At 42.3% G+C, this 24,460-nt stretch overlaps 2 protein-coding genes across 2 annotated transcripts; both read left to right on the forward strand.

Annotated features, from left to right (window-relative positions):
* The first annotated feature begins 1,363 nt into the window (after window positions 1-1,363).
* Window positions 1,364-1,903, forward strand: LOC149221695 (uncharacterized). The gene has a single exon (XM_089387451.1). The coding sequence runs from the start codon at window positions 1,364-1,366 to the stop codon at window positions 1,901-1,903; it is 540 nt and encodes a 179-aa protein (XP_089243577.1).
* A 1,485-nt stretch (window positions 1,904-3,388) lies between these two features.
* On the forward strand, window positions 3,389-4,104 carry LOC149221696 (uncharacterized). The gene is made up of 3 exons (XM_089387452.1): window positions 3,389-3,527; window positions 3,702-3,835; window positions 3,925-4,104. The coding sequence occupies exons 1-3, from the start codon at window positions 3,389-3,391 to the stop codon at window positions 4,102-4,104; spliced, it is 453 nt and encodes a 150-aa protein (XP_089243578.1).
* Window positions 4,105-24,460: the final 20,356 nt, after the last annotated feature.

Here is a 24,460-nt window from a genome sequence, read left to right on the forward strand (position 1 = left end):
GAAAGAGGACGAAAATATGGAAAAATGTGTGGAACGCTTTAAATACAGATTGCAAAGATCAGGTCACTCTGACCTGGCTAATGACATTTTGAAAATTATCCTTCTCTGGGCCTTTCGAGAGGACTCTCTGGAATTGTTAAATATAGTCAGAAAGGGAGATATATCGAAGGAGAACTTTGGCACCATCTGCGAATTGTGCATCCAGTGCTCAAGGGGAGTAGCAAGGAATAAACAAGGGATTCGATCAAAAAAATTATCTGGTGGAGGTGTCACAAAAGTAGAAATTGGAAATCTGCTGGACAGCCTGAGGACTGATATCCTGAGTACCTTGTCTGAACAAATAGACACACTGCAGGTAAAACAGAGACAACTAGAATTGGAAAGAACTATGGCTATATTTTTCCCAAAGTGCAGGAAGAAACACCTAGAGAGGGAATGCCCATTAATCTTTGTAGAGGTGTGTACAATCTATGAGTTGAATCATGCGACAAGTTCATGCCCATCCTTGCCAGGATTGAAAGCAGTTTTTCAAGGGACAGGCGAAGAGATGGAGTAGCTGTACTTTATGGGACCTAAAAAGCCATGGCAACCTCGGCCATCAATGGGAAATCAATGTATGTTTCCAGATCCATCCCAATATTTTAGTAATTTTGATATGGGTCCCCAGTCCATGCCTTATCCACCTATGTGACGCCAATACCAGTTTCTGCCTTGGCAGCAATGGGCTCCTCAAGCTAGTTCGAGTTCCTTGTGGACTTCTAACTGGCGAGGACCTTGTCCTCTTGGGCAGTTTCCCCAGTCAATGCCACAAAAACAACTCCAATTTCCCTCTAATGTAGCCCCTGGCAATCAACCTGTTCATCCTCAACTTCCCATCCAACCCAATCCAAATCCTAACAATAAAGGGGCTCAGCAAGTTGAGACCCTCAACCTACCTTCATACAACATCTCCGCTGCAGAATTGTATGAGATGAATTTAAGATCTGGGTGGGTAGTAGATGCTCAACCCTCACTTGATATCACTGAACAAGTTGGTGATGAGGTAAAGGAACCAGAAATGGTCGAAGAGGAATCAAACCAAGTTAACAAAAATCATACACCTCCTCAACCACTAGTTACTCAAAAACACCAAGTTGAACCGCCCTATCCAGAAAGGTTGGCTTTGAGTAAACAGATCCCTCAAGCTGAGTTCGATTTGTTAGGGGAGCTGCAAAATTTGTTTTTTAATATTCCCCTGCTACAAGCTATGAGGGACGTACCTATATATGCAAAAACTCTCAGGGAATATTGTGCTAAGAAGCCTAAAAAGAAATCAAGGGACCCACTCACCATTCATGTGGTGGGGAAGCTATCTGATTTTATGATGGGGAAGATCATGCCTGTGAAATATGGGGATCTAGGGAACCCAATTTTAACCGTGCAAATTAATGGAATAGAAATTCCAAACGTGCTGGTAGATTTGGGCGCTGCCATAAATGTCATTACTGCTGAGACTATGCAGGCATTGGGTCTTCAGAACTTGAAACCTACACCTACTGTGTTAGAGCTGGCAGATCGATCCATGGTTAAACCAGTAGGGAAGTTAGAAGATATTACAATCTCAGTTGATTCATGGCACTACCTTGTGGATTTCCTAGTGCTGCAAACGCAATCCCCAGCTAGTGGCCATCCCCTGATTCTGGGAAGACCGTGGCTGGCAACGACAGATGCTTATATTGGGTGTCGATCTGGACATATGGTTATCTCGAATGGACAAAGTACTAATAATTTAATGTTATATCCTCTTGCAAAACCCAGTCCATCAGCAAAACCATCAGGCCACAAGAAACCTTTACTAGAGGCAGAATTCGAATCTGAAAATGAGGAATTAAGGCTAGTCCTTACTATTGGACAAGCCCTTTAGTTGAAAACAGAAACAAAAGATGATACAATTACTACCTTTATTAGTGATCCTTGTTCTGTTTCAGACTCAAATCAACAAATTCTAGAGTTTGTCTTGAGCTGTGAAATGCAAGAGAGTATCAGAACATCCAATGGATTTGATGAGCTACTTATAGCTGCGTCCCCTGCCAGCATTTTGGTGGAAATAGAGCCAAGGAAGACCCTGAATATCAATCTAGATCTGTCAAAATCCCAGACGAAATAGCTCTTGGATGTTCTTCGAGAACACAAGGAAGCGTTTGCTTGGGATTATATAGACATGAAAGGGATCCCTGCCAATTTATGCACCCATCATATATACATCAAAGAGGACTATCATCCTGTGAGACAGCCTCATAGAAGGATGAACCCTGCTCTGAAAAACCTTGTCAAGGAAGAACTTCAAAAGATATTGGATGTGGAATTTATCTACCCCATTTCGGACAGTCAATGGGTTTCCCTATTAGTGATGGTTCCTAAGAAAAATGGTAAATGGCGGATATGCGTGGATTACAGAGAATTAAATAAGGCAACACAGAAAGACCATTTTTCATTACCATTCATTGACCAAGTCTTGGATACTTTGGTTGGGAAGAAGTTCTTCTCCTTCCTGGATGGATTTAGCGGGTATAACCAGATCCAGATAGCCCCCGAAGATTAGGATAAAACCACTTTTACATGTCCTTGGGGAACTTTCGCATATCGGGTCCTCCCATTTGGTCTCTGTAATGCACCTGCAACATTCCAAAGGGAAATTTTGGGGATTTTCTCTGATCTGGTAGATGACAGTGTTGAGATTTATATGGACGATTTCACTCCATACGGGGATTCATTCAAGGAGGGGTTGGAAAATCTAAGAAAAGTACTTGAAATATGTAAAGATGCACGTGTCTCTTTGAGTATGATAAAATGCCACATGATGATGGAGGAAGGAATAGTTTTGGGACATTTACTTTCAACTGCTGGAATTCAAATGGATCCAGCTAAGATAAAGGTAATATTGCACTTCCCGATACCTAAAACACCCACACAGGTACGTAGCTTTATTGGTTGTGCTGGTTATTACAGGTGCTTTATAGAAAACTTTGCTAAAGTAGCCCATCCACTTTTTCAATTGCTGACAAAAGATGCAGATTTTGTGTGGATAGATGATTGTGATGCAGCCTTTGTGAAGATCAAGGAACTTGTCTGTAGCGCTCCGATCCTTCGAGGGTTGGATTGGACATTACCATTCCATATCCATGCGGATGCTTCTTAGACAACAGTTGGGGCAGTTTTGGGACAACAAGTGGATAAGGTACCATATGCAGTCTACTATGTTAGTAAGAACTTGGCTCCAACTGAGTTGAACTACACAGTGACTGAAAAAGAATTCCTTGCTGTCATCTACGCCATCAACAAGTTCCGGCATTATATTACCGGGTACCCCACCTTTGTACATACTGATCATGTAGCAATCAGGTATCTGATGAATAAATCCATTACTCCTAGTCGTATTACAAGATGGATTTTGTTACTTCAAGAGTTTGACATTACCATAGTAGATAAACCAGGTAAGGATAATGTGGTTGCTGATTTTCTGTCTAGACTAGAAAATAATGCTGAAGGTACACCCATCGAAGATAGTTTTCCAGATGAACATATTTTTGCAATTTCCGCTAACACTCTGTGGTATGCAGATATTGCTAACTATCTTGCTACAGGGAAGTTACCTCGTCATTTGTCAAACAGGGATCAATAGAAAATTATTCATCAAAGTACCTGATATTCGTGGATGGCAGGGTACCTCTTTCATACAGGGGTTGATCAACAGATTTGGCGCTATGTATCAGAGGATGACATCTATGAAATACTGAAGGCTGCCCATGATGGCCCTTGTGGAGGAAATTTTGCAGATAAAAGAACAGGCCACAGGGTGCTGCAAGTGGGATACTACTAGCCTTCTATCTTCGTGATGCCCAAGATTATGTCCGAAGATGTGACAATTGTCAACGGATGGGACAGCCTGGGAAATTGGATGAGATGCCACTACAACCTCAGATAATCCTCAAACCTTTTGAAAAATGGGCCATTGACTTCGTTGGACCTTTCAACCCACCGTCTCACAAGAAGGTTTACATTCTGGTCTGCACCGATTATGTAGCTAAGTGGGTGGAAGCTAGAGTTGTGGCGAAAGCAACATAACAGGTGGTTGCAGATTTTATTTTTGAAGATATTTTTTCTTGATATGGTACTCCAATGATCCAAAATGGATCTAACATAGACTTCTATGTCTAAAAATCTTCCTTACAGAGGAAAATGAAAGTCCAAGGATGCTCTTGGGAATAGTCTCATTGCATAGATCTTTTCAATCTAAATCTACTGCAATTTGAATGGACCAGAATGGACTTAGAAAGAAGGAGTTATTGCAAAAATAAGATTGCCCATTATCCTTAGAAAAGGAGATAATTTCTTATAAAAATGGAATTAAGGGCTCTTAAAGAAAATTGCATCAAAAAAGGTTCAAAGGGAGGACTTAAGCAAAGGCAGAAGGACTCCTCGATAGCGATCTTCGATATATCACATTAGAGGAATGCCTTCATGTGATATTGGAACTCGGGCAAAGTGACTCGCGATAGCGATAAATTGGGATCGACGATCGACATCGGCAATATATATATATATATCACATCGGAACCATACAACTAACGTCGCACAGACCTCGGGCCGTTGGACATTGCGATATGCGATATGCAATGCACCGATAGCGCGATCGGAGATCGAGATCGAAACCATATAAAGGGCTGTTGACATATGCCTGTTGCAATTGTGATATGCGATTGAGGCACGAACCCGATGAGGTTTATAAATGCGACTGCATATAATTTGAAACCTGGATTTGCAGATTTTCTTTGTATTTCTGTGTGTTTGGGTTTCTTGGCCTTACGCCTGTGTAATTGCGATATTGCAACCAAAGGCGTACCTGATGGGATTATAAGTGCGATTTCATATAATTTGAGATCCGGATAAAAGATTCATGATGTGTTTCCATGAGTTTTCCTGTGTATTGCCATTATGTGTTCGAATTCGGGATTCCTGTAGGAGGAAGGCAAAACGATTGGGTTACCCTGTGTTGCCGTTCCTTTCAATTGGAAAACGGATTCTTTGATCAAATGACCGGTCTTCCATGATTTTGGGAGGCGAAAACAAATGTGTTATAAAAAAATAGAGAACACAATTAGCATAGATTCGTAGAGGCCGAGAGATAATAGAGAGAGCACAATTGAGAAGTGGTCGCTTGGAGGTCAAGCGAAACCAGAAGCTGGTGAAAGCCGAGAAGCCACCAAAGATTGGGGCGATGGAAAAGGGGTGATTTCCTAGAGAGTTGAGCGTAGCAGAGTGCATAATTCTAGAGAGCCGCAGATTCGTAGAGTGCCACCAGAGGTTGGGAGGATAGCGAAAGAGCCACTAGAGTTTGGAGGTTTGACAGAGCTAGAGCTAAGAGACAGAGCCGAGAGCAAGAGTCAAGAGCTAGAGCCGAGAGCCAGAGCCAAGAGCTAAGAGCCGAGAGTCAAAACCGAGAGCCAAGAGTCGAGAGCCAGAGTCGAGAGCCAAGAGCCGAGAGCCAGAGTCGAGAGCCAGAGCCGAGAGCCAAGAGCCAAGAGCTGAGAGCCGAGAGCCGAGAGCTAGAAAGCCAAACAACCAGGGATAAAGATGGCATTCTAAGCCCATTTGTTCATTTGTAAACCAATGGAGTTAAGTGTAGCACTTGTAAAAGAATTGAAGCCATAATCCCAAAGAGCCTAATCTAGTTGATTAGAGCTCAAGGAGACGTAGCCCAAGATATCATGGTGAACTCCATATTATATTGTTGTCTCATGTGTTTGCTTATTTGTTGCATTGTATTTACTGTTATGTGTGTTTTACATCAACATAAGCAAATGTTCATAAGCACTTGAACAGTCTAAGAACAAACACAAGCATACACCTCTTTCAAGCACTTTTAATTCCACAAATTATCAATCATAAGCTAGATCTTGGGAATATACAAGCTTTGGAGTGGGAGAGGTTCTTGTAAGTTTGACAAGAAGCCTTTAGTGCCCCATTTCAGATCAGGTGGTATCGGAGCCCAAGTTATATCAGAGCATTAGGTTGATTAACCCCACCTTCAAAGAAGGTTATATCAGAGCTCAAGTTATACCAGAGCAGGTGGTATCATGAAGCAGGTGGTATCATGATGCTTGATTGATCAAAGCAGGATCCTTGATTGACAGAGCCATTTATTTTCTTGCTTAACTTGAAAGGTGTTTAAATAGTCAAGGATTGATTGTTTGATTGTTTGTAAACTGACTATTGTTTGAGTTTGTAAAGGTGAAGGGAAAGATATTGATAGCTAAGTCTAGGAGAGGACAAGAAGGAAGAAGGGCTGAAGGCATTCTTCTTATCCCAAAGGACCTCAAAGTAATCCTTGAAGCAAAAGAGGTTTGTTGCAAAAGGTTGCTTGAATAAGCTCTTTGTTTAACTTGTTTGAAGTTCTTTTGTTCATTTTGATAATGACAACTTCTACAAGTGAGTCCTCAAATTCTTCTTTCTTCACAAGATTCTTTGATGAAGACATGAAGCAAGACTTGTTCATCATGATGGATATGGTGAGAGAAATGTATGAGGATGGAAGGAAGAGCATCATACTTCGAGAGCACTTGAATTCCATGAAGGAAGAGAATCAGTTGCTTTCTGACAAATTACAAGAAATGAAGAGACAACTTCATATTGCAAATATGAACCTGGAAAGGATGCATGAGTTGGAGACACAACTCTTTGTTGCCAAAGAAGCCTTAGTCAAGTATCAGCTTGAAGAAGAGGTAAATAATTCCAGTTTGTCTTCAATTTCCTATAAGAATGTTTATATTGTTTCTTTTGAAAAACATACCAGAGGCATAGGTTCCAAGTTAACGTCCAAGATGGGTTATGAAGGAAAAGGCTTGGGCAAACATGCACAGGGTATTGTTGAGACAATAATAGTTGAGGAAAGGCCTAAGTATTTGGGTATTGGCTATGGACAAGCTTATGGAGAGAGTTCCAAAGCTACCATGAAGACAATTGAAACAACTCCAAGAGGGAGTTTCATTGCAGGTCTTCTACCTCAAGATTGTATTCTTGGGGAATGCAATAGTGTGAAGCATACTTTGCAGAAAGAAGGTGTATATCATCATACACTTGAACCAGAGAGTTGTGGAAACTCTGAAACCATTGAAGAGGTTGATGGTGTTCCAAAGGGAGCTACTTCTTCATTCAATTCACCTCCTTATGAAGGTAATAAAGGTGAAAGAGAAAGGTATAAATCTGGTTCTAATCATGTTCCTTTTGATTATGTACAGCATGATAAATTTCCATATAAGCATGGGAAAAGAATTGCATGTTCCTTTTGTGGTTTGGATAACCATAGTGTTTCTAGATGTTGGAAGAGAATGGCCACATACAGGAAACTTTTGAAGGAAAGGAAGCAAAAAGCCAAAGGTCCATTGGACAAGGCAAATCATCCTGTTAAGAAGATGCAATGTGTTGCACTTACTGCCATAAGCAAGGACATATTGCTGTAAAATCTTGGACTCTGAATCCAACAATGCTTCCATGAAACTTGAAGAAGGTGGAAAGAAAGAATGGCAGGAATGGAAAGAAAGATTCCATAAATGATGTGTTTTAGGATGATTCACATGTGGATGCTGATGTGCAAACAAAGGTAGCACCTCTAAAATGGATTGGTAAGAAATAGTTAGAGTTATTATCCAATTAAGATTGCATGTCTATTGATATAATGCATCTATTTGCATTTCTTTGTTAATGAGATGCAAGTTGCAGGTCTTTACCAAGAAGGTGAATGGAAAAGTTGAGTAGGAGACTGTTGTGGGGAAAAATGCCTATGCAGGACGATCCTATCCACCTAAGGTGTGACAGTGCCTTAGCAACAAACAGAGATAGCTATTCTAGTATTCTTCCTTTATGAATTAAGAATGAAGAGAGATGGATGGACTAACCAGTGTCTTCCGTTTGTCCCTCGATCCGGTTCCTCTTCTCTTTGGGAGTTCCCAGCTACTTGCCTTCTCGCTCGCCCAGCTTCAAGAGGTTTCTGCAAGATCACAAGAAGAGAACACTACACAAAGACATAGATTCATATTCATAACCAATTCAGGATTAGAAATAAACTAAATACACTAATGCAATCATACATCAAAGACACATCAGCATATAAGAGAAACCAAGATAGCTTTATTGATGAATAATAAGGTTCAGGAAGAGATACAACCCAGAGGGCTCCAATCCAGCATCTCCTTCCCAGCAAATGGAATTCCTATCTTCACCCCCTTCAAAGCATTAAGCACCCAATGATTCCAATCTCAAACCAACAACAATTCTTTGCAATAACAAAATTCCAGCCCCTAGATCTCATGGAGGAGAGATCCATATATAGATGTTTGGAGAGAGGATGAGTCAGCTTGAGATCTGACTAGTGTCCTCTCCCTCTGTCAGTTCTTGATTCCACTTGGAGGTTCTTGCTTCCACTTGGAGATTGGGAACCTCTTACTCATCATAGTCGAATTCACTGAGGCAAGTGTCATTGAGGAAGATTCTGGGAGCTTCCTGGGTCTTGACACCTTGCTGAATGAACTTGCCATTTGTCAACTCTCGCTCAGCGCACCCTGGTAGTGCTTCTACTTGCGTTGCAGTGCAGGTAGCCAGTGTTGACTTTGCATTTCAGCGCAGACAGCTAGTGGAGCCACTGAATTGATCCTGAATTGACTTGTTTTTGAGCAGTTTCTGGTGGAGAACTTCTGTGAATTGCTGTGGTTTGTTGGCCTTGTTCCTCTAGGGGTAGGAACAACATGTTTAGGGACTTTGGATCCCTTAGATTATGGACATTTCATGCTTATAGCTGTAAGGCACAAAAATGTCTATAACAGTTGCCCCCTAAAGTATGAGGCGTTTATCGGGTGAAATGCTTTATCAGGAGGATCCGAAGTTCATCCAATGCTGGGAGGAGACCTGTAATAAGATACAATACAATACATTATTTTTCATACTACTTTCATGATCTAGCTGAGGCGGGTATTCCCATGCTCAGCTTTATAAATTCATTTTCCTGTACATAGAACAGACAATCGTTTGATGGTAGACTGATAATTTTGATGCAATTATCATCCTTTGGATAGGATGATTATCTGCTGCAATGATGTACATGTCAATGTCTTTATCTTTCCTGAATATATATCGCAGCCTGGATGGATGAAACTAGATCCGGGGTCTTCAAACTCATTCGATCTTCACTCTAAGTACAAGTCGATCCATGTGAGAAATGTTCTGAAGTCGAACATGGAAAGACATCGCTTGATTACCGGTCAATGAGGTAAACCGTTAACAAGCGCGAGAGGAATCACCGATAATGATAATGACCCTCAAGGTACTGCAGTACAATTCACGTGGTGTGAATAAAGGACTTGGTGTCGAACACCACGCAGAATCTTTCGGTCGAAGGTCATTGATGTATACCTGTCGCCGGAAGTGAGAAACTTGCCATTGAGGCATGCAAGCTTCAAAGTACTGAAGGGGTTGTTCCTAGATCAACTTCTTGGATAATGAGCTGATGTCGACAAGAAGCGATCCGTCAAAGGAGGGCCTTAATGAATCCCACATCAATGACACGGAACGGAGCTAATGATTTTGATGGAGGTGAAAACGATCTGTGACATATGATTCAGGGTGGCGGTCATGAAAGGATGAAGGATAATGTACGGCAGTGGATGGGACACGGTTGACTTTTCTGAACGACTTCTCTTGAACATATGGCGACACTGATGCGATGGATCGGTAGCATTACCCCAAATATGGATGGTATGGTGAGACCATGGTGATGTGACCGGTGAATGGAACCACCCAACCCGATTGTGGTACGGAGGAAAATTGTCATGTTCAAGAGCGACTTGCTACCATCAAAGTTTTCTTGAGTTTCTCCCAATTTTTCCCCAGTCATTGCTGACCAGTACCTCTTTATTTTTGTCAAGCTTGAGGAGGATAACATATGCTTGTTCTATAACTTGCCCTTCGGGCAAGCCCATCGCTATGTTTTAACGAGCTTAGCGATAGTGAAACTCGTTCTCGTCTAAAGACAAGTTTGTCGCTATTTAATTATTTTAACGAGTCTAACGACAAAGATAACTCGGTCCTTTTCATTTTTGGAGAGTCTGAAAAGGTACATAAAGTTAACTCCAAAAGTCCTTTTTCGTCATCTAATCCCTTAGGTCCGAAAAAGTATAAAACAATACAGAAGGGATGAGTTTTCGATAGTTTTAACGAGCCGAATAAAACAAGCGCTCGATCTTTTTGTGCAATAATCCCTCAGGTCCAAAAAGATTAAAATCTAGAGGAGGGATAGCACTTCCTGTCCCTTTAACGATCTGGAAGGCCAAGGACTCGACAATCTTTTCATATTTTACGATTCAGATGAAAAGAGCTTAAAGAAGACTCGTCTTTTGAGGAACGAGTGATGAAATAGGTTAGCAGCTGATTCCAGGTATAGGTTGGAATTTTCCAATCATGGCAGTGTCACAAGGATGGCTAGTGAAATCACTCTTCGCAGCTGTTCCTCAAAATGGGTAAACAAACATATGGAGGTGAACGATCGCCCAATGGAAAAGTGGAGGTGACGGTGCAAACACGACCAAGGCTTTAATGGCTGATAATGTTACATTCACAGTGGTTATTTACCGGGATAGTTCATTTTTTAACGAGCTTAAACGCGGGAAAACACTTGCTCGATCTTATGTTTATTTTTTAACGAGCATGAACTATGTGCTAAAACTGCTCGGATCTTGCGTTTATTTTTTAACGAGCATGAACTGTGTGCTAAAACTGCTCGAATTATATGGTCAAATTTTTGATTTTTTACCATAACTAGCTTTGCCCTTTTCAAAGATAGTACTGTATCCTCAATTGCTGCATCAAACTAGTTAGAAATGAATAACATTTGCTTGAAAACGAGATTAAAACCCCAATATTTCGCTTTGAACTACGTAAAAAGCAATTAAAAAGTGTTTTTACCTCTCATTTTACCATTTCATTTGAACTTGATTTGTTGGAGCTTTGGAGGTGCCTCTTCCCCCTTGATTTTCACCAGCTGATTCCGAGAGATTCTGCGGACGATTTTCGGCGCCGTCTGGACCAGGTAGGAGCTAAACCCTAGCTCTTTCTTTTCATGGTTTCCTTTTTCCATTCTGTGCCTGTTTTCTTGTTTCCCTGAGCCCCTGGGGTTTTGTTAGGGTGCTCTGCCATCAGCGCACCTGGTTCACTCGAAACCTGCGCTGAATGTCAAGCTGCATGAAGGCAGTTTGACCTTCAACGCAGGTGGAACACTGGCTAGTTGCGCTGGGCACAGAAAAATAGTTTTGTTGCACAGTTTTTGATGAAAATTTTGCCAGTTTCTCATCAAATCCAGGATCTAACTCCTCTCATGTTTGTTTTTCAGAGATTATTGGAGCAAAATGACCCTTACATGGCGAGAACGAGAACACGAAGAAGAGGACATGATTGCCCTCCATGATCCTGTCACGGTGAACGCGCTGCGGAACTGTGGTCTGCTGAAGTTCTTCCGTATCTCTAGTATGAGAGCACAGATCTCCCTACTGCAATATATGCTTGATGCTTGGGATCCTATCAACCAAGTATTTCAGATTAGGGGCAAATCTATCCCCTTGACCGTGGTAGACATTTACTTCTTGACTGGCTTGTCGAGGCGGGGTGCCCCCATTTCTTTGTCAGGTTCGGCCCGAGGGAATGACTCTGTGAGAGATTATGTCCGCCAGTATTGCAGGGAAGGATCTCAGCCGAGTAGAGACGACAAGGTCGTTATCCGTGAGATTACTGACAGGTCTCTCAGGTCCATTCTGTATACTATTGGTAGGATGGCCGGTAGTGCATCTCTTCATGTTGCCAACAGATCCTATGTGCAACATGCCTTGGAGTGCCTCCAACCGAAAATATTCAACTGGTGTGATGCAGTACTTCTTCATATGAAAAGTCAGTTGACCAAGGTAAAGGACGGGAAGCTGAAGAACTTTGGATTTGGTTCTATTTTGACTGCCTTTGCCTTGGAGAAGATACCACTGATGCAGCGTCAGTATATCGCACTCGACTTGCCTTCTCCTACCGAGCCACGCATGCAGAGATGGGTTGATCAAATGTCTAGGCATGCTGGTCAATCTCAGATTTATTTCACTGATACCTTCTTCAGGTGGTTCGAGCATCAGGAGATGGTCTATTTCGAGTATCCATATGTTGGCATGGATTTCCGAGGTGATCCAGACTTGGTACTGCCGGATGGCGAACAGTGGGGCGCTATTGGTAAAATCTTCGACCATATCACTGTTTACTGTTTTTATTTATAATGTCCTTGTGCTTTATTCTATCAAGACTTTAATCAAGCTCATGTGTGCATGCAGATGTTGGTCCTGTTCGTCCAGCAGTTCGCCCAAGAGCGCCAGTTGCTGCCCCAGCAGGGGAGACTGCTGGGAGGGTTATTCTTCGTGACCTTGATGTGGCCGAGACCCTCACAGCTGTGCAGGAGCAGGTTGAGAGCCTTACTCTTGGCATTCCGGATGTGAGGATCGACGAGTTACCTCTACAGTTGCAGCGGCATACTACTGGTGTACCTAGACGATGGACTCGTCTCTTATGCATGATTGCACAGGCCGTGACGTGCTATCATGAGCATCACTAGGCTAGGGTGCCCCTTAGCATTTTTGAGCTTTTGGGTCATGCGACCGATTTTTGTCTTGGTTACAGAACATCATGTATAAATGATAAACAACTTATATATATATTTTGATTTTCGGGGTTTATTCTGGTTGAGTTATACGATCCATATGTACAACATTGATGATGTGTCTCTTTTTATAAATGTCGTAAATGTCTATCTAACACATAGTTTGCTAATGAGTCGGTTAATGTGTTTAAGTTTCTGGAAATATGTTGGTATTGAATTAAATCAAATTGTCTTTCCAAAATCTTAACCCTTAGGAACATGCGATAAATAGCTGGGTTGCGGACGGAATATATACCATTGAGTTGTAGTATTATGAGTTGTGAGTCTAGCCTGACGATTAGTCGGCGTATACCATGGGTGATGGAATCAGAGAGTAGTTCTATCAACGCGCTATACTCAGCGATGTTATTCGTTGATTGCCCGATACATACACCTCTGAAACTTACTAACTCGCCGCTTGGATCAAAAATGGCCCAGGCTGCGGAGGACAGGTTCCGCGAACTACGACTTGCTTCGTCGGCATATCCAACACATGTCTCCAGAAGGTTTGACATCTGCAATAAATGTAAAAAGGTGGATTACTCGACCAAAAAAAACACTTTAGCGAAAACAAAATACAACAAAAGCATACAGGTTACTATTTAAGCATAGTAACGCTTGAGGTACAACCCATTACGGGGTTGCGCCAGTGGAATTCCGTCATAGTCCATTAACTCGTAGGATCCTTTTGCTAACACTCGTTTAACAATATAGGGGCCCATCCATAAAGAATTAAACTTACCTGCTCCCAATTTATCGGATTCTTGGTCATAAAGCAAGACCAAGTCACCTTCTGAGAAGACACGGGGTTTGACATTTTTGTCGAACTGCACCTTGACTCGTTTCTTATGGGCTTCGTTAGCCAAAGCGGCATCACGACGGGTTTCATCCAATTGGATTAATTCCAAGAAACGGGTCTCTTCTTTTGAAGTTCCGGGGAGGAGATCAATTGCGAGTTTAAGAGACGAGATTTCACACTGGATTGGCAAGACTGCTTCCAGGCCATACACCAGTTGGAAAGGTGTGAACCCGGTCGCATTCCTTACCGATGTTCGGTAAGCCCACAAGGCTGAGTACAGGATTAGGTGCCACCTTCTTTTGTGAACTCCGATCATCCTTTGCAACATACGCTTCAGGACCTTGTTGATCGCTTCAACTTGTCCGTTGGCTTGTGGATAATACGGGGTAGAGCTGTCGTGAGATAGCCCTAGCGTGGCAGCTAATTCAACCATCATGTGATTGCGAAAATGCGATCCATGATCTGTAACTATAGCCTGTGGTACGCCGAACCTGGCGACTACATGATTGAAAAAGAAAAGGGCAGCTGTTTCACCAGTGTTATCTAATGTAGGCATCGCCTCGGCCCATTTGGTAAAATAGTCAACGGCGACTATAATATACCCATGCCACCCGGTCGAGGTGGGGTTACATGTCATGAAATCGATGCCCCATTTGGCGAAAGGCCCAACAACAACTATTGGCTGTAAAGGTGCGGGTGGTCTTCTGGTTTTGCTATCAAAAATTTGACAAGCATGGCAACTTCTGACTGCGGTTATGCAATCTTTGAACATGGTTGGCCAGAAGTATCCTGCTCGTAAGATTTTCTGTGCTGTAGCATATCCAGATTGATGCCCCCCACACGCGCCTGAATGACACTCATTCAGGGCTTTTTCGGCCTCCTCATGGGTGAGGCACCTTCTCAGAACTGTATCGATACCACGATGGTAAAGCGTATCACCGACGATCATGTAGTCTTTCGCTTGGTATCGTATACGTTTCTGTTCTGAGTGAGAGGTGTTAGGCCTGAATTTTTGGGTTTGGAGATAAATTATTATATCTCCATACCACTCATTGCTTGCAGATATCAGAAACAAATTCTCGTCCACGATTGATTCTTCGGATGTTTCATCGTTGGACGACGATGGGAGATCGCACAATAATTCTGCGAAAACTAAAGCTTTCTTTGATTTGGATTTTACAAATTCCAGATCAAACTCTTGAAGGATCGCTATCCATTTTGAATACTTGCCCCCCAGCAACTGTCGCGACAATATATAAGTCATGGGGTTGCAATCTGATAGAATGGTAGTTTTCCGAAAGAGGACATAATGTCGAAATCTTTGTATCGCTTGAACAGCAGCGAGTGCTAGCTTTTCAACGTAAGAATATTTTCTTTCTGTATCATTCAAGTTTTTACTTAAATAATATATAGGATGTTCAATTCCATCGACTTCTTGAATTAAAACCATCGCAATGGTCGTATCTGCTGCAGCTAGATACAGGTTAAAATCTCTTTGATAGTCCGGGGCATACATTAATAGTGCTTTTACTAGAAAATTTTTCAGAGCGTCAAAAGAAGCTTGCGCCACCTGATCCTAGACAAAAGGTACATCCTTTTTCAAAAGACGAGTATAACCTTTAGCAAGTTCTGCGTAATTTGGAATGAACCTCCTCAGAAAGTTTGCTTTCCCTTGGAGTTTCTGAATCTGAAGCAAATTTGAAGGTGGAGGCAAATTAATGATTGCCTGAACCTTGCAAGGGTCGAGACGAATCCCATCCTTAGAGACTACAAAGCCAAGTAAACGACCAGAACCAACGCAAAATACACATTTGTGCGGATTGAGTCTTATCTTGTAGTGTCGGTAACGTAGAAATATCGCTCTTAAATGCTGCGGATGATCAGTCCGCTTTCGCGAATGAGCCGGAAGGTCGTCGAGGTATGGTTGACCGATGTTCTTGATGTCATGGAAGGCATAATTCATTGCCCTCTGAAACGTCACCCCTGCGTTCTTTAAACCAAAGGGTAATTTTCGATAAGCGAATGTGCCCCACGGACAAATGAATGCAATCTTTGACTAGTCCTGTGGGCGGATATTTATTTGATTATACCCGGAAAATCCATCCATGAATGAAAAGATTTCACATCCGGCGCATTCATCAATTATCTGGTCGATGAAGGGTGTAGGGTAGTTGTCTTTCGGAAAAGCTTGGTTTACATCCCTATAATCGACACACACTCTAATTGTCCCTTGTTTCTTCATAACAGGGACAATATTCGATACCCAATCGGTTAGAGGAACCGGGTAGATGAAACCAGCATGGAGAAGCTTTTCAACTTCTGCCTTAATGGCAGCGGCTTTCTTGGGGTGTACCTGCCTGAGCCGTTGTCTTACCGGTTTGACATCTGGATACATCTTAATTTCGTGTTCAACGATACTCGAGTCAATGCCTGGCATTTCATCATATGACCAAGCAAAGACATCTCTGAACTCGCGAAAAAGAGCGTTATATATTTCCAGTTCTGAAGGAGAACAACCTTTGCCGACATAAATATTCTCTACAACATTTGTTTTGGTCGAGATATTTATGGCTATAGTCTCTTCAATATTGGATAAGTTTCGCTCGGAATCCACCGTATTTACAATGTTTGATAGGAATTCAAAAACTGAAGGGTGGTAAAGGTCATGTTGAGTATCTTCTTCATAATCCAGAAGAAGGGAACGATGGTGGCAATCATTCCATGGTGCCCCCTCAATCAACATTGATTGAAGGATTCCTTCGTCGGTTCCATGCACTCTCGACCAAGGATCTAATGGGGTACCATATTCTCTAGACCTATCTACCCAAACGCTTGATGAGCGTTGATTTGGGTTCGCCTCCCATGCCCGAAACATTGATTGCTACAATATTTCTATAGGGCTTGGGGGAAAAACCATTTCATGATCCATGTTGATACCGTCTTCTGAGATCTTCGTGGAAGATATCATGTTGCAGGCTCTTACCAACGCTACTTCTCCTATATAGATTGGAGGTGGAAGTGCGAAAGTTCCCATTAATGTGGGGTCTTTCAGTAGGCCTACTCCAATATCTTGAAGCGAATGGTTGCTCCCATGGATCATTGGAATGCTTCCCGTAACTTGAGAACCATTAGGGAGGAAGTTTTGTTGGTCGACGATCGTAATCCCTCCTTGAAAGGGGAATGCGATCTTTCTAAAATAGGTCGACACAACAGCTGCCATGGCATAGATCCATGGTCTTCCTAGTAGGATGTTGTAATCAAGATTCCCATCGATGACTTCAACATCTATTTCTACCGTTTTTCCCCCTAGTTCAACCTTCAAGTTGTTTAGGATACCATACGGGGTATATGTCCTTCCGTCGAATGCTTTTAATGTTGTCGAAGATCGCGACAAGGTTGGAGATCCTAAAGTTTTCCAGCAACTCATCCACATAATACATGTAGATGCCCCCTCATCAATAATTGTTCGGTGAACAGTTTTGTTGAGGGCTTTCACTTGGATAAGGAAAGCTAGTTGAGCTGGTAACTGAGGATCGTATCCTTTGTGGTCAAAGGATACAATATTGGAATCCTTAGGATCAACCCCACCAATGGCTGATAACAAAACCTTCCTTTGGGATGGACAATTTTGTAGTACTTCAAGAGTCGACATAGCGGATGGCGATTGGGCCAAATCTTCCACTATGTTATAATGCTGCGCTGCTCTGGCGTGAGGATTAAATGTCGACTTGTGTACTACTCCCTTCGGCGGTTTTATTGTTAATTCAGGAATGATGGGTGGTATAACTTCTGTCGAAGTTGTCGTCGAACTGCTTGGTTGATCTTTTTCCTTGCCGTTCGACAGCTGTGGATTCCCGTAATCTTTGTTCCTTGTCGAAATCAAAGCATCATTTTGTTGCTTGGAGATCGACAACATTAGCACTTGCGACGGAGAAGCGTTTCCACTATCAACCAGATTTTGACCTGGATTTGGGAACAGATCAGTTAACACAACTGAGGTTTGCGAACTTTTGAAGAACCTTTTAAGCTCAGCTTTGTATGGACAATTGCTTGTCCAATGATCCTCATCACATATAAAACATGGATTTTTTGGTTTCCCTTTCCCAGGAGGGTTTGAAGAAGTTTTTTCAGGGGATGACTCACCCTGTTTCTTCTTCTTCCCTTTGTTTTGCTTCTTCTTGCTTCCTGGTTGATTGGTTTCTTTGCCTTTATCTGCTGATACGGCATTTACTTCCGAAGCAAGAATTTCTTCTTTTGCATTTTGATCTGAAGTCTTACGGGCTTTCTTAGACGAAGCCCTTGTCGATTTTGCATTTGTCGTGCCAATCACACCATCGCCGGCATGAGAGTCACTATTTGATTTAGGAGGAGGGGGAATTGAGAATTCCGGTCTAGGGGCGTCAGGTATTTTGTCGTAGAGCATGCCAGACTGAGTGTAGACTAAGTCTAGATATTGTGCACGAGCAATAACTTGCTCCTCCGTTACGACTCCCCCCTTGGCCACATCTTCTGTTATGGCAGGAAGTAACGACTTGATAAACCATTCAGCTAATAGCTGATCGGGAACGTACGTTTTCACCATCCTACGACTACGTCGCCACTCATGTATATGATCAGATATGTGAGTGGCTGTTGTCTGTTTGAAGTTGGTTAAGATTTCCGTTCCCGTTTCATACCTTATCGGTAATTGAAAATGGGTTAAGAAAGTCGTGGCTAGGGAGATGAAATTGTCGAACGAGGCTCTAGGTAATTCAATATACCATTTTGCCGCTAGACCCGTTAACGTCCTCTGGAAAAGGCGAAGCCTTATCGAATCATCGTTTAGGGTGTTTGATGAACACCACAGATGAAAAGTCATCACGTGATTCGATGGGTCTTCACCTGGATTTCCATTAAATTTAGGAATGTCCAATGGAAGTTTGTGAGGAATCGCTGGCCACCAAGGGGCGTAAGCAATTGGATCGTTTGTTAACCGGTGTAAATCGGGTAACTCTAAAGTTGCCATGAATGGTAACTGTTGATTCAGGTTAGGTGAAGCATACCCAGGGTACGATGGAATTGCCTGAGCAGTGGGCCTTTGCATACCAGCATAATGTAATTGATGTTGGTATGACTGATACGGTTGGTGGACATGACCACCGTAAAGTGGTTGATTTTGACCGTTTTGAATGTACGGTTGTCCACTGTTCGCAAAGATCTGCTGCTCAGAACCTTGGTATACTTGTTGGAATTGTGGTTGTTGATATTGCACCAGCCACGGTTGTGAAGCCATGTTCTGTTGTGCTATACTAACTGTTGGACCAAGGTGTGGGGTAATTGTACCCGTTTGGACCTGTTTCGCCTCACCAGTAGGCGATTGTGGTTGAGTCACAGGATCAAGGGGCTGTTGCATTACAACCTGAGAAATCTGAGGTTGACATACAACAGGCAACGTTTGAACTTGTGACACTGTCACAATAGCAGGTGTGGTCGGGATGTTCGACATAGGTACACATTGTTGCATAGAATACACAACCCTTGGTTGTTGAGGTAGCATAGGTACCCAACCACTTGATGTAACTCCAGTATAACCTGAATACTGTTGTGAACTCCCGTATGGATACCCTCCCGGAGGGGGTAATGAAAGGGCATACTTCCCCCCATACGGTGGCAATCCGGAACTCAAGGGGATTGTTTGTCCTTGGGGACTGGATTGCCCAAATTGACCTCCAAATGGATCAATCTGGCGAGTTTCAACATAAGAGTTGCCGGATATTATTCCGGAGGAACAAACTGGAACGGACCACACTGTCGAAATAGTCCCTGGGTGGACTCCTTCTAGCGGTTGTGAGCTAGTCGGGACAGATGGTATGCCGGCAAACATTGTCGGAGTAACGGCAGGGGGTTCTGCTGTGGCTGTGTCATTCGACACAGTCCTAGATGTTGATGGTTGTTCAGACATTTTGAGTCTATCCAAGAGATTACCTAGCGATTCTACAGGAACTTCCACTGGTGGTAGACTAACTTCTGATGTCGAAGGAAATAGAGTGAACCCCACTCCAAAATGTGTTGGAGTGCTTGCTTGCGGATCTTCTACAATTTCCTCTATCGCAATCAAACCAGGTGGAAGGGGAAGACCATCAGGTCCGTAAAATATTTCTGGTGCCGAAGAAGGGGTTGAATCGACAGCGACAGTTGTTTGAGGAGCAAGACTCTCTGAACCGGTCACAGATGGAACTGGTTCAGTAACGCAAGTATTTGCTCTCAGACTAGGATCAGTGTTACTGTCCCTCTGTGGCTGTTGAACTTCTTCTATAGAGGCAGGGTTTCCAGAAACGTTTGGAGTAACCGGAATCTCAGATGTCGTTGGAACACTTGTTCTAACTTTGATAGGAGATTTCGAACCGGTTAAACGAGTTCGCTTTGTCCGTACTGTTTTCGATTCCGGAGACAAAGACGGTTGACTCGTAAGCCTCCGCGAACGACGGGGTTTCAATTGAATTTCTTCCACAATTGCGGATTACTCGATCAACCAAAATACGAAAGGGGAAAGTGTGTTTCCGAATTAAATGAATTTTTTGGACGCTTTTAGACACAACTTGCTTTTTCAATTTTAAAGAGTCGAGAAAAAGCTAAAGATGACTCTAGTCTCCTTCGATGTTTTAACGAGCCCGAAGTGACAAATGCTCAGATGGACTTTTTCCGTTATAGAGTCTGAAAAAGGCCAAAAGGAACTGCTCTGGAGTTCTAGGTAGAGGGTGTGCCAAACTTTTCGCAAAACCGCAGAATACTTTTTAAGGTACGGGCGGTCGATCTTCCTGAATGCTGTGTTCAGTGCATTGCGATCAGTAGGGTGGCCGACACGGCTTCCTAAGGATAAAGGTTTTATGCCTATAGGGGTCTCCCAATATATACGCGACGGTACGTGGGAGCACAATCCGTACTGGCGCTATCGTCCCTCAGGAGGAATCACCCACCATCAACGAGATCGACAGTCACCAGGCTTTACGACGCCGGAACACGTCTCTAGCCTAGACCTCTATGTTGTGCGTTATGTTGCAAAGCGTTGTTAAGTTCATTCAATTTATTTTAGGTTGATCTTTTTAGAAGTTTGCCTTTTGAGGTTCACCACGAGATGTATGATACAATTCCTAAATACAGCCTAAAGATGATAAGCAAGCTTTTTATATCTTTTCAACCATGAAAATCCTAGCTACAAAGGGAAAAGAAAGACACCATCTTTTCTCAGAGAGCAATCAGCACACTTTAATGCACTTTCCCTAAATCAAACATGCAAACTATCAAGATGCAAATGCACAATGCAGGTGTTTGTTTTCCACTTTCTTAGTATTGATGCCTACAAAGAAAGCTTTTTTGTACAACTTTGAATTTGCTTTTAAATGACAAATACAAACAAGTTTACTTTTTCGAAATCAGAGAGGGTAGAAGAGATTACAACACTTAACGATTTCCGAAATGAATACTTGTTTCGACACTTAAAAGAGACAAACTCAAACCAAAAGCAAAAGTAAATGTATAATCAACTGTAAACAGCCAATGAACTCTCTCCTAAGATCACAATCAACAGATCTGAATCAAGGGCTACAGGATGACTATTTCACTCTTGCAAAGGAAAACTGTAAATGACGCCACAAACACATAAAAACACTCACAGTATTTTTGTACAAAAGGAGGCGGAATTTAAGCAGAGAAAAGGAGTTATCAGACAGGTACCTATGCTGGTTACAGGCTGCAAAAATCAGAGATCAAAACAAGGCAAAAAAGAGAAGAGAACCCCAGCTGCACAAGGCCTAACTGGATCAGTGCACCCTCAACACAGGGGTTTTGACATTCAGTGCATGTAGCCTTCACGGGACCTGCGTTGAAATGTAGAACCTCTTCACAGGGTCTGCGCTGAAGGAGAAACGAGAGTTTCTCACTGGGTTCTGGGTCACAGTTTGCTATTTAATCTACAGTTTCAGGCCAAATCAAAGCAACAAGCAAGGTACAATCAAAGGGATGCTTTGAGGAAGGGCTAAGATCTATCACAAAGGACCATCAAATCATTTGTGAATCCATTGTTCAGATCATAGACAAATCCAGTGATTGGATCAAAGCAGCAACTGTCTACTTTGCATCTGAGAATAGCAGATGCAGTTCGATTGTTGCTGTTGAGTCTATGAAACAAACAATGATAGAGACACAAATAAAATGACTAAACAGATCTCCCCAGCGGAGTCGCCAATTTGTTGTGGGGAAAAATGCCTATGCAGGACGATCCTATCCACCTAAGGTGTGACAGTGCCTTAGCAACAAACAGAGACAGTTATTCTAGTATTCTTCCTTTATGAATTAAGAATGAAGAGAGATGGATGGACTAACCGGTGTCTTCCGTTTGTCCCTCGATCCGGTTCCTCTTCTCTTTGGGAGTTCCCAGCTACTTGCCTTCTCGCTCACCCAGCTTCAAGAGGTTTCTGCAAGATCACAAGAAGAGAACACTACACAAAGACATAGATTCATATTCATAACCAGTTCAGGATTAGAAATAAACTAAATACACTAATGCAATCATACATCAAAGACACATCAACATATAGGAGAAACCAAGATAGCTTTATTGATGAATAACAAGGTTCAGGAAGAGAGACAACCCAGAGGGCTCCAATCCAGCATCTCCTTCCCAGCAAATGGAATTCCTATCTTCACCCCCTTCAAAGCATTAAGCACCCAATGATTCCAATCTCAAACCAACAACAATTCTTTGCAATAACAAAATTCCAGCCCCTAGATCTCATGGAGGAGAGATCCATATATAGATGTTTGGAGAGAGGATGAGTCAGCTTGAGATCTGACTAGTGTCCTCTCCCTCTGTCAGTTCTTGATTCCACTTGGAGGTTCTTGCTTCCACTTGGAGATTGGGAACCTCTTACTCATCATAGTCGAATTCACTGAGGCAAGTGTCATTGAGGAAGATTCTGGGAGCTTCCTGGGTCTTGACACCTTACTGAATGAACTTGCCATTTGTCAACTCTCGCTCAGCGCACCCTGGTAGTGCTTCTACCTGCGTTGCAGTGCAGGTAGCCAGTGTTGACTTTGCATTTCAGCGCAGACAGCTAGTGGAGCCACTAAATTGATCCTGAATTGACTTGTTTTTGAGCAGTTTCTGGTGGAGAAATTTTGTGAATTGCTGTGGTTTGTTGGCCTTGTTCCTCTAGGGGTAGGAACAACATGTTTAGGGACTTTGGATCCCTTAGATTATGGACATTTCATGCTTATAGCTGTAAGGCACAAAAATGTCTATAATAGAGACTCACTTTATTGCTGCAACATTATGTTCATTTCAGCTTCGAAAGTATAGTGTACTTAAGCGAAAGTTGAAGGATGAAATGCATGCATGAACACAGAGATGTTGATGATTTCCTTGTATTTGAACATGTATGTGTGATTAACATGAAGGGTTGATTGCTTTGTTGTAAACATGCATGTAATGTAATGTTGACTTGGAAAAAGTTGATTTGGTCTCCAAGATGGAGATAGTGATGAAGTGTTTCATCTTTGAAAAAGAATCCTAAATTTCTTTTTCTACATTCTTGACTTGAAGGGTCAATTGTTTTAAAGGCATGTTTTGTTGGCTTGTTATCTAGTCAATCATTTGTAAAGACATGGAGGTGTTCACAAGATGTGAAATCCGTTTCTTTTGTTGAAGCAGGAGTTTAGGCCATCTAGTTGTTGTTAACAGTTGTTGTTGATAGTATGTCAAACAGGTACAAATGAAAATTTTGTGAAGCAGATGTAACTTCACATTGGTTTGAGCCACCTTGGATCAATGATCAAGGCAGAGAAGTTCAAACTACCTTCTGTGACCTTCTCAACAGAAGTTCTACAAGAATTCAAGGAGGAAGACAGTTCTTCCCAGGCGGACAAGCACATCCAGGAAGGGAGTGTTCAAAGGCTTTGGTTCAGAGGCATTATGCAAGGCAAGTGTATGGAGGTTGAAAGAAGAGGGTGATGTACTCCCATTTACTGTTCAGATCAATATATCAGTCTTTTGGAGTCCAAAATCTTTTTAGTGGGAAGGTGTGATCCAAAATGGATCTAACATAGACTTCTATGTCTAAAAATATTCCTCATAGAGGAAAATTAAAGTCAAAGGATGCTCTTAGGAATAGTCTCATTGAGTAGATATTTTCAATCTGAATCTACTACAATTTTAATGGACCAGAATGGACTCCGAACGAAGGAGTTATTGCAAAAAGAAGATTGCCCATTATCCTTAGAAAAGGAGGAAATTTCTTATAAAAATGGACTTAAGGGCTCTTAAAGAAAATCGCATCAGAAAAGGTTCAAAGGGAGGACTTAAGCAAAGGTGGAAGGACTCCCCGATAGTGATCTCCAATATGTCGCATCAGAGGAAGGCCTTCATGTGATATCGGAACCCAGGCAGAGCGACTCGTGATAGCGATAAAGCGGGATTGGCGATCGGCATCGACGATATATATATATCGCATTAGAACCATACAGCGAACGTCACACAGACCTCGGGCCGTTGGACATTGCGATATGTGATATGCGATGCACCGATAGCGCGATCGACGATCGACGATCAGGATCGCAACCATATAAAGGGCCGTAGACATATGCCTGTTGCGATTGTGATATGCAATCGAGGCATGGACCCGATGAGGTTTATAAACGTGACTACATATAATTTGAAATCCGAATTTGCAGATTTTCTTTGTATTTTTGTGTATTTTGGTTTCTTGGCCTTACGCCTGTGCGATTGCAATATTGCGACCAAAGGCGGACTCGATGGGATTATAAGCGCGATTTCATATAATTTGAGATCCGGCTTAAAGAATCATGATGTGTTTTCATGAGTTTTCCTGTGTATTTCCGTTACGTGTTCGAATTTGGGATTTCTGCAGGAGGAA

The sequence above is a fragment of the Pinus tabuliformis genome, chromosome Q, assembly GCF_031772625.1.
Source record: "Pinus tabuliformis cultivar Carrire ecotype Pingquan chromosome Q, CPIR1, whole genome shotgun sequence".
In the NCBI taxonomy this organism is placed as follows: Eukaryota; Viridiplantae; Streptophyta; class Pinopsida; order Pinales; family Pinaceae; genus Pinus; species Pinus tabuliformis.

Excerpts from the sequence above, each read along its gene's own strand:
- LOC149221695 (XM_089387451.1), top strand. The coding sequence starts at position 1,364 with ATGGGGAAGATCATGCCTGTGAAATATGGGGATCTAGGGAACCCAATT.
- LOC149221696 (XM_089387452.1), top strand. The coding sequence starts at position 3,389 with ATGAATAAATCCATTACTCCTAGTCGTATTACAAGATGGATTTTGTTA. Across the intron at positions 3,528-3,701 it reads ACTAGAAAATAATGCTGAAG|GGTACCTCTTTCATACAGGG; the intron begins GTACACCCATCG and ends CGTGGATGGCAG. Across the intron at positions 3,836-3,924 it reads ATAAAAGAACAGGCCACAGG|CCTGGGAAATTGGATGAGAT; the intron begins GTGCTGCAAGTG and ends CGGATGGGACAG.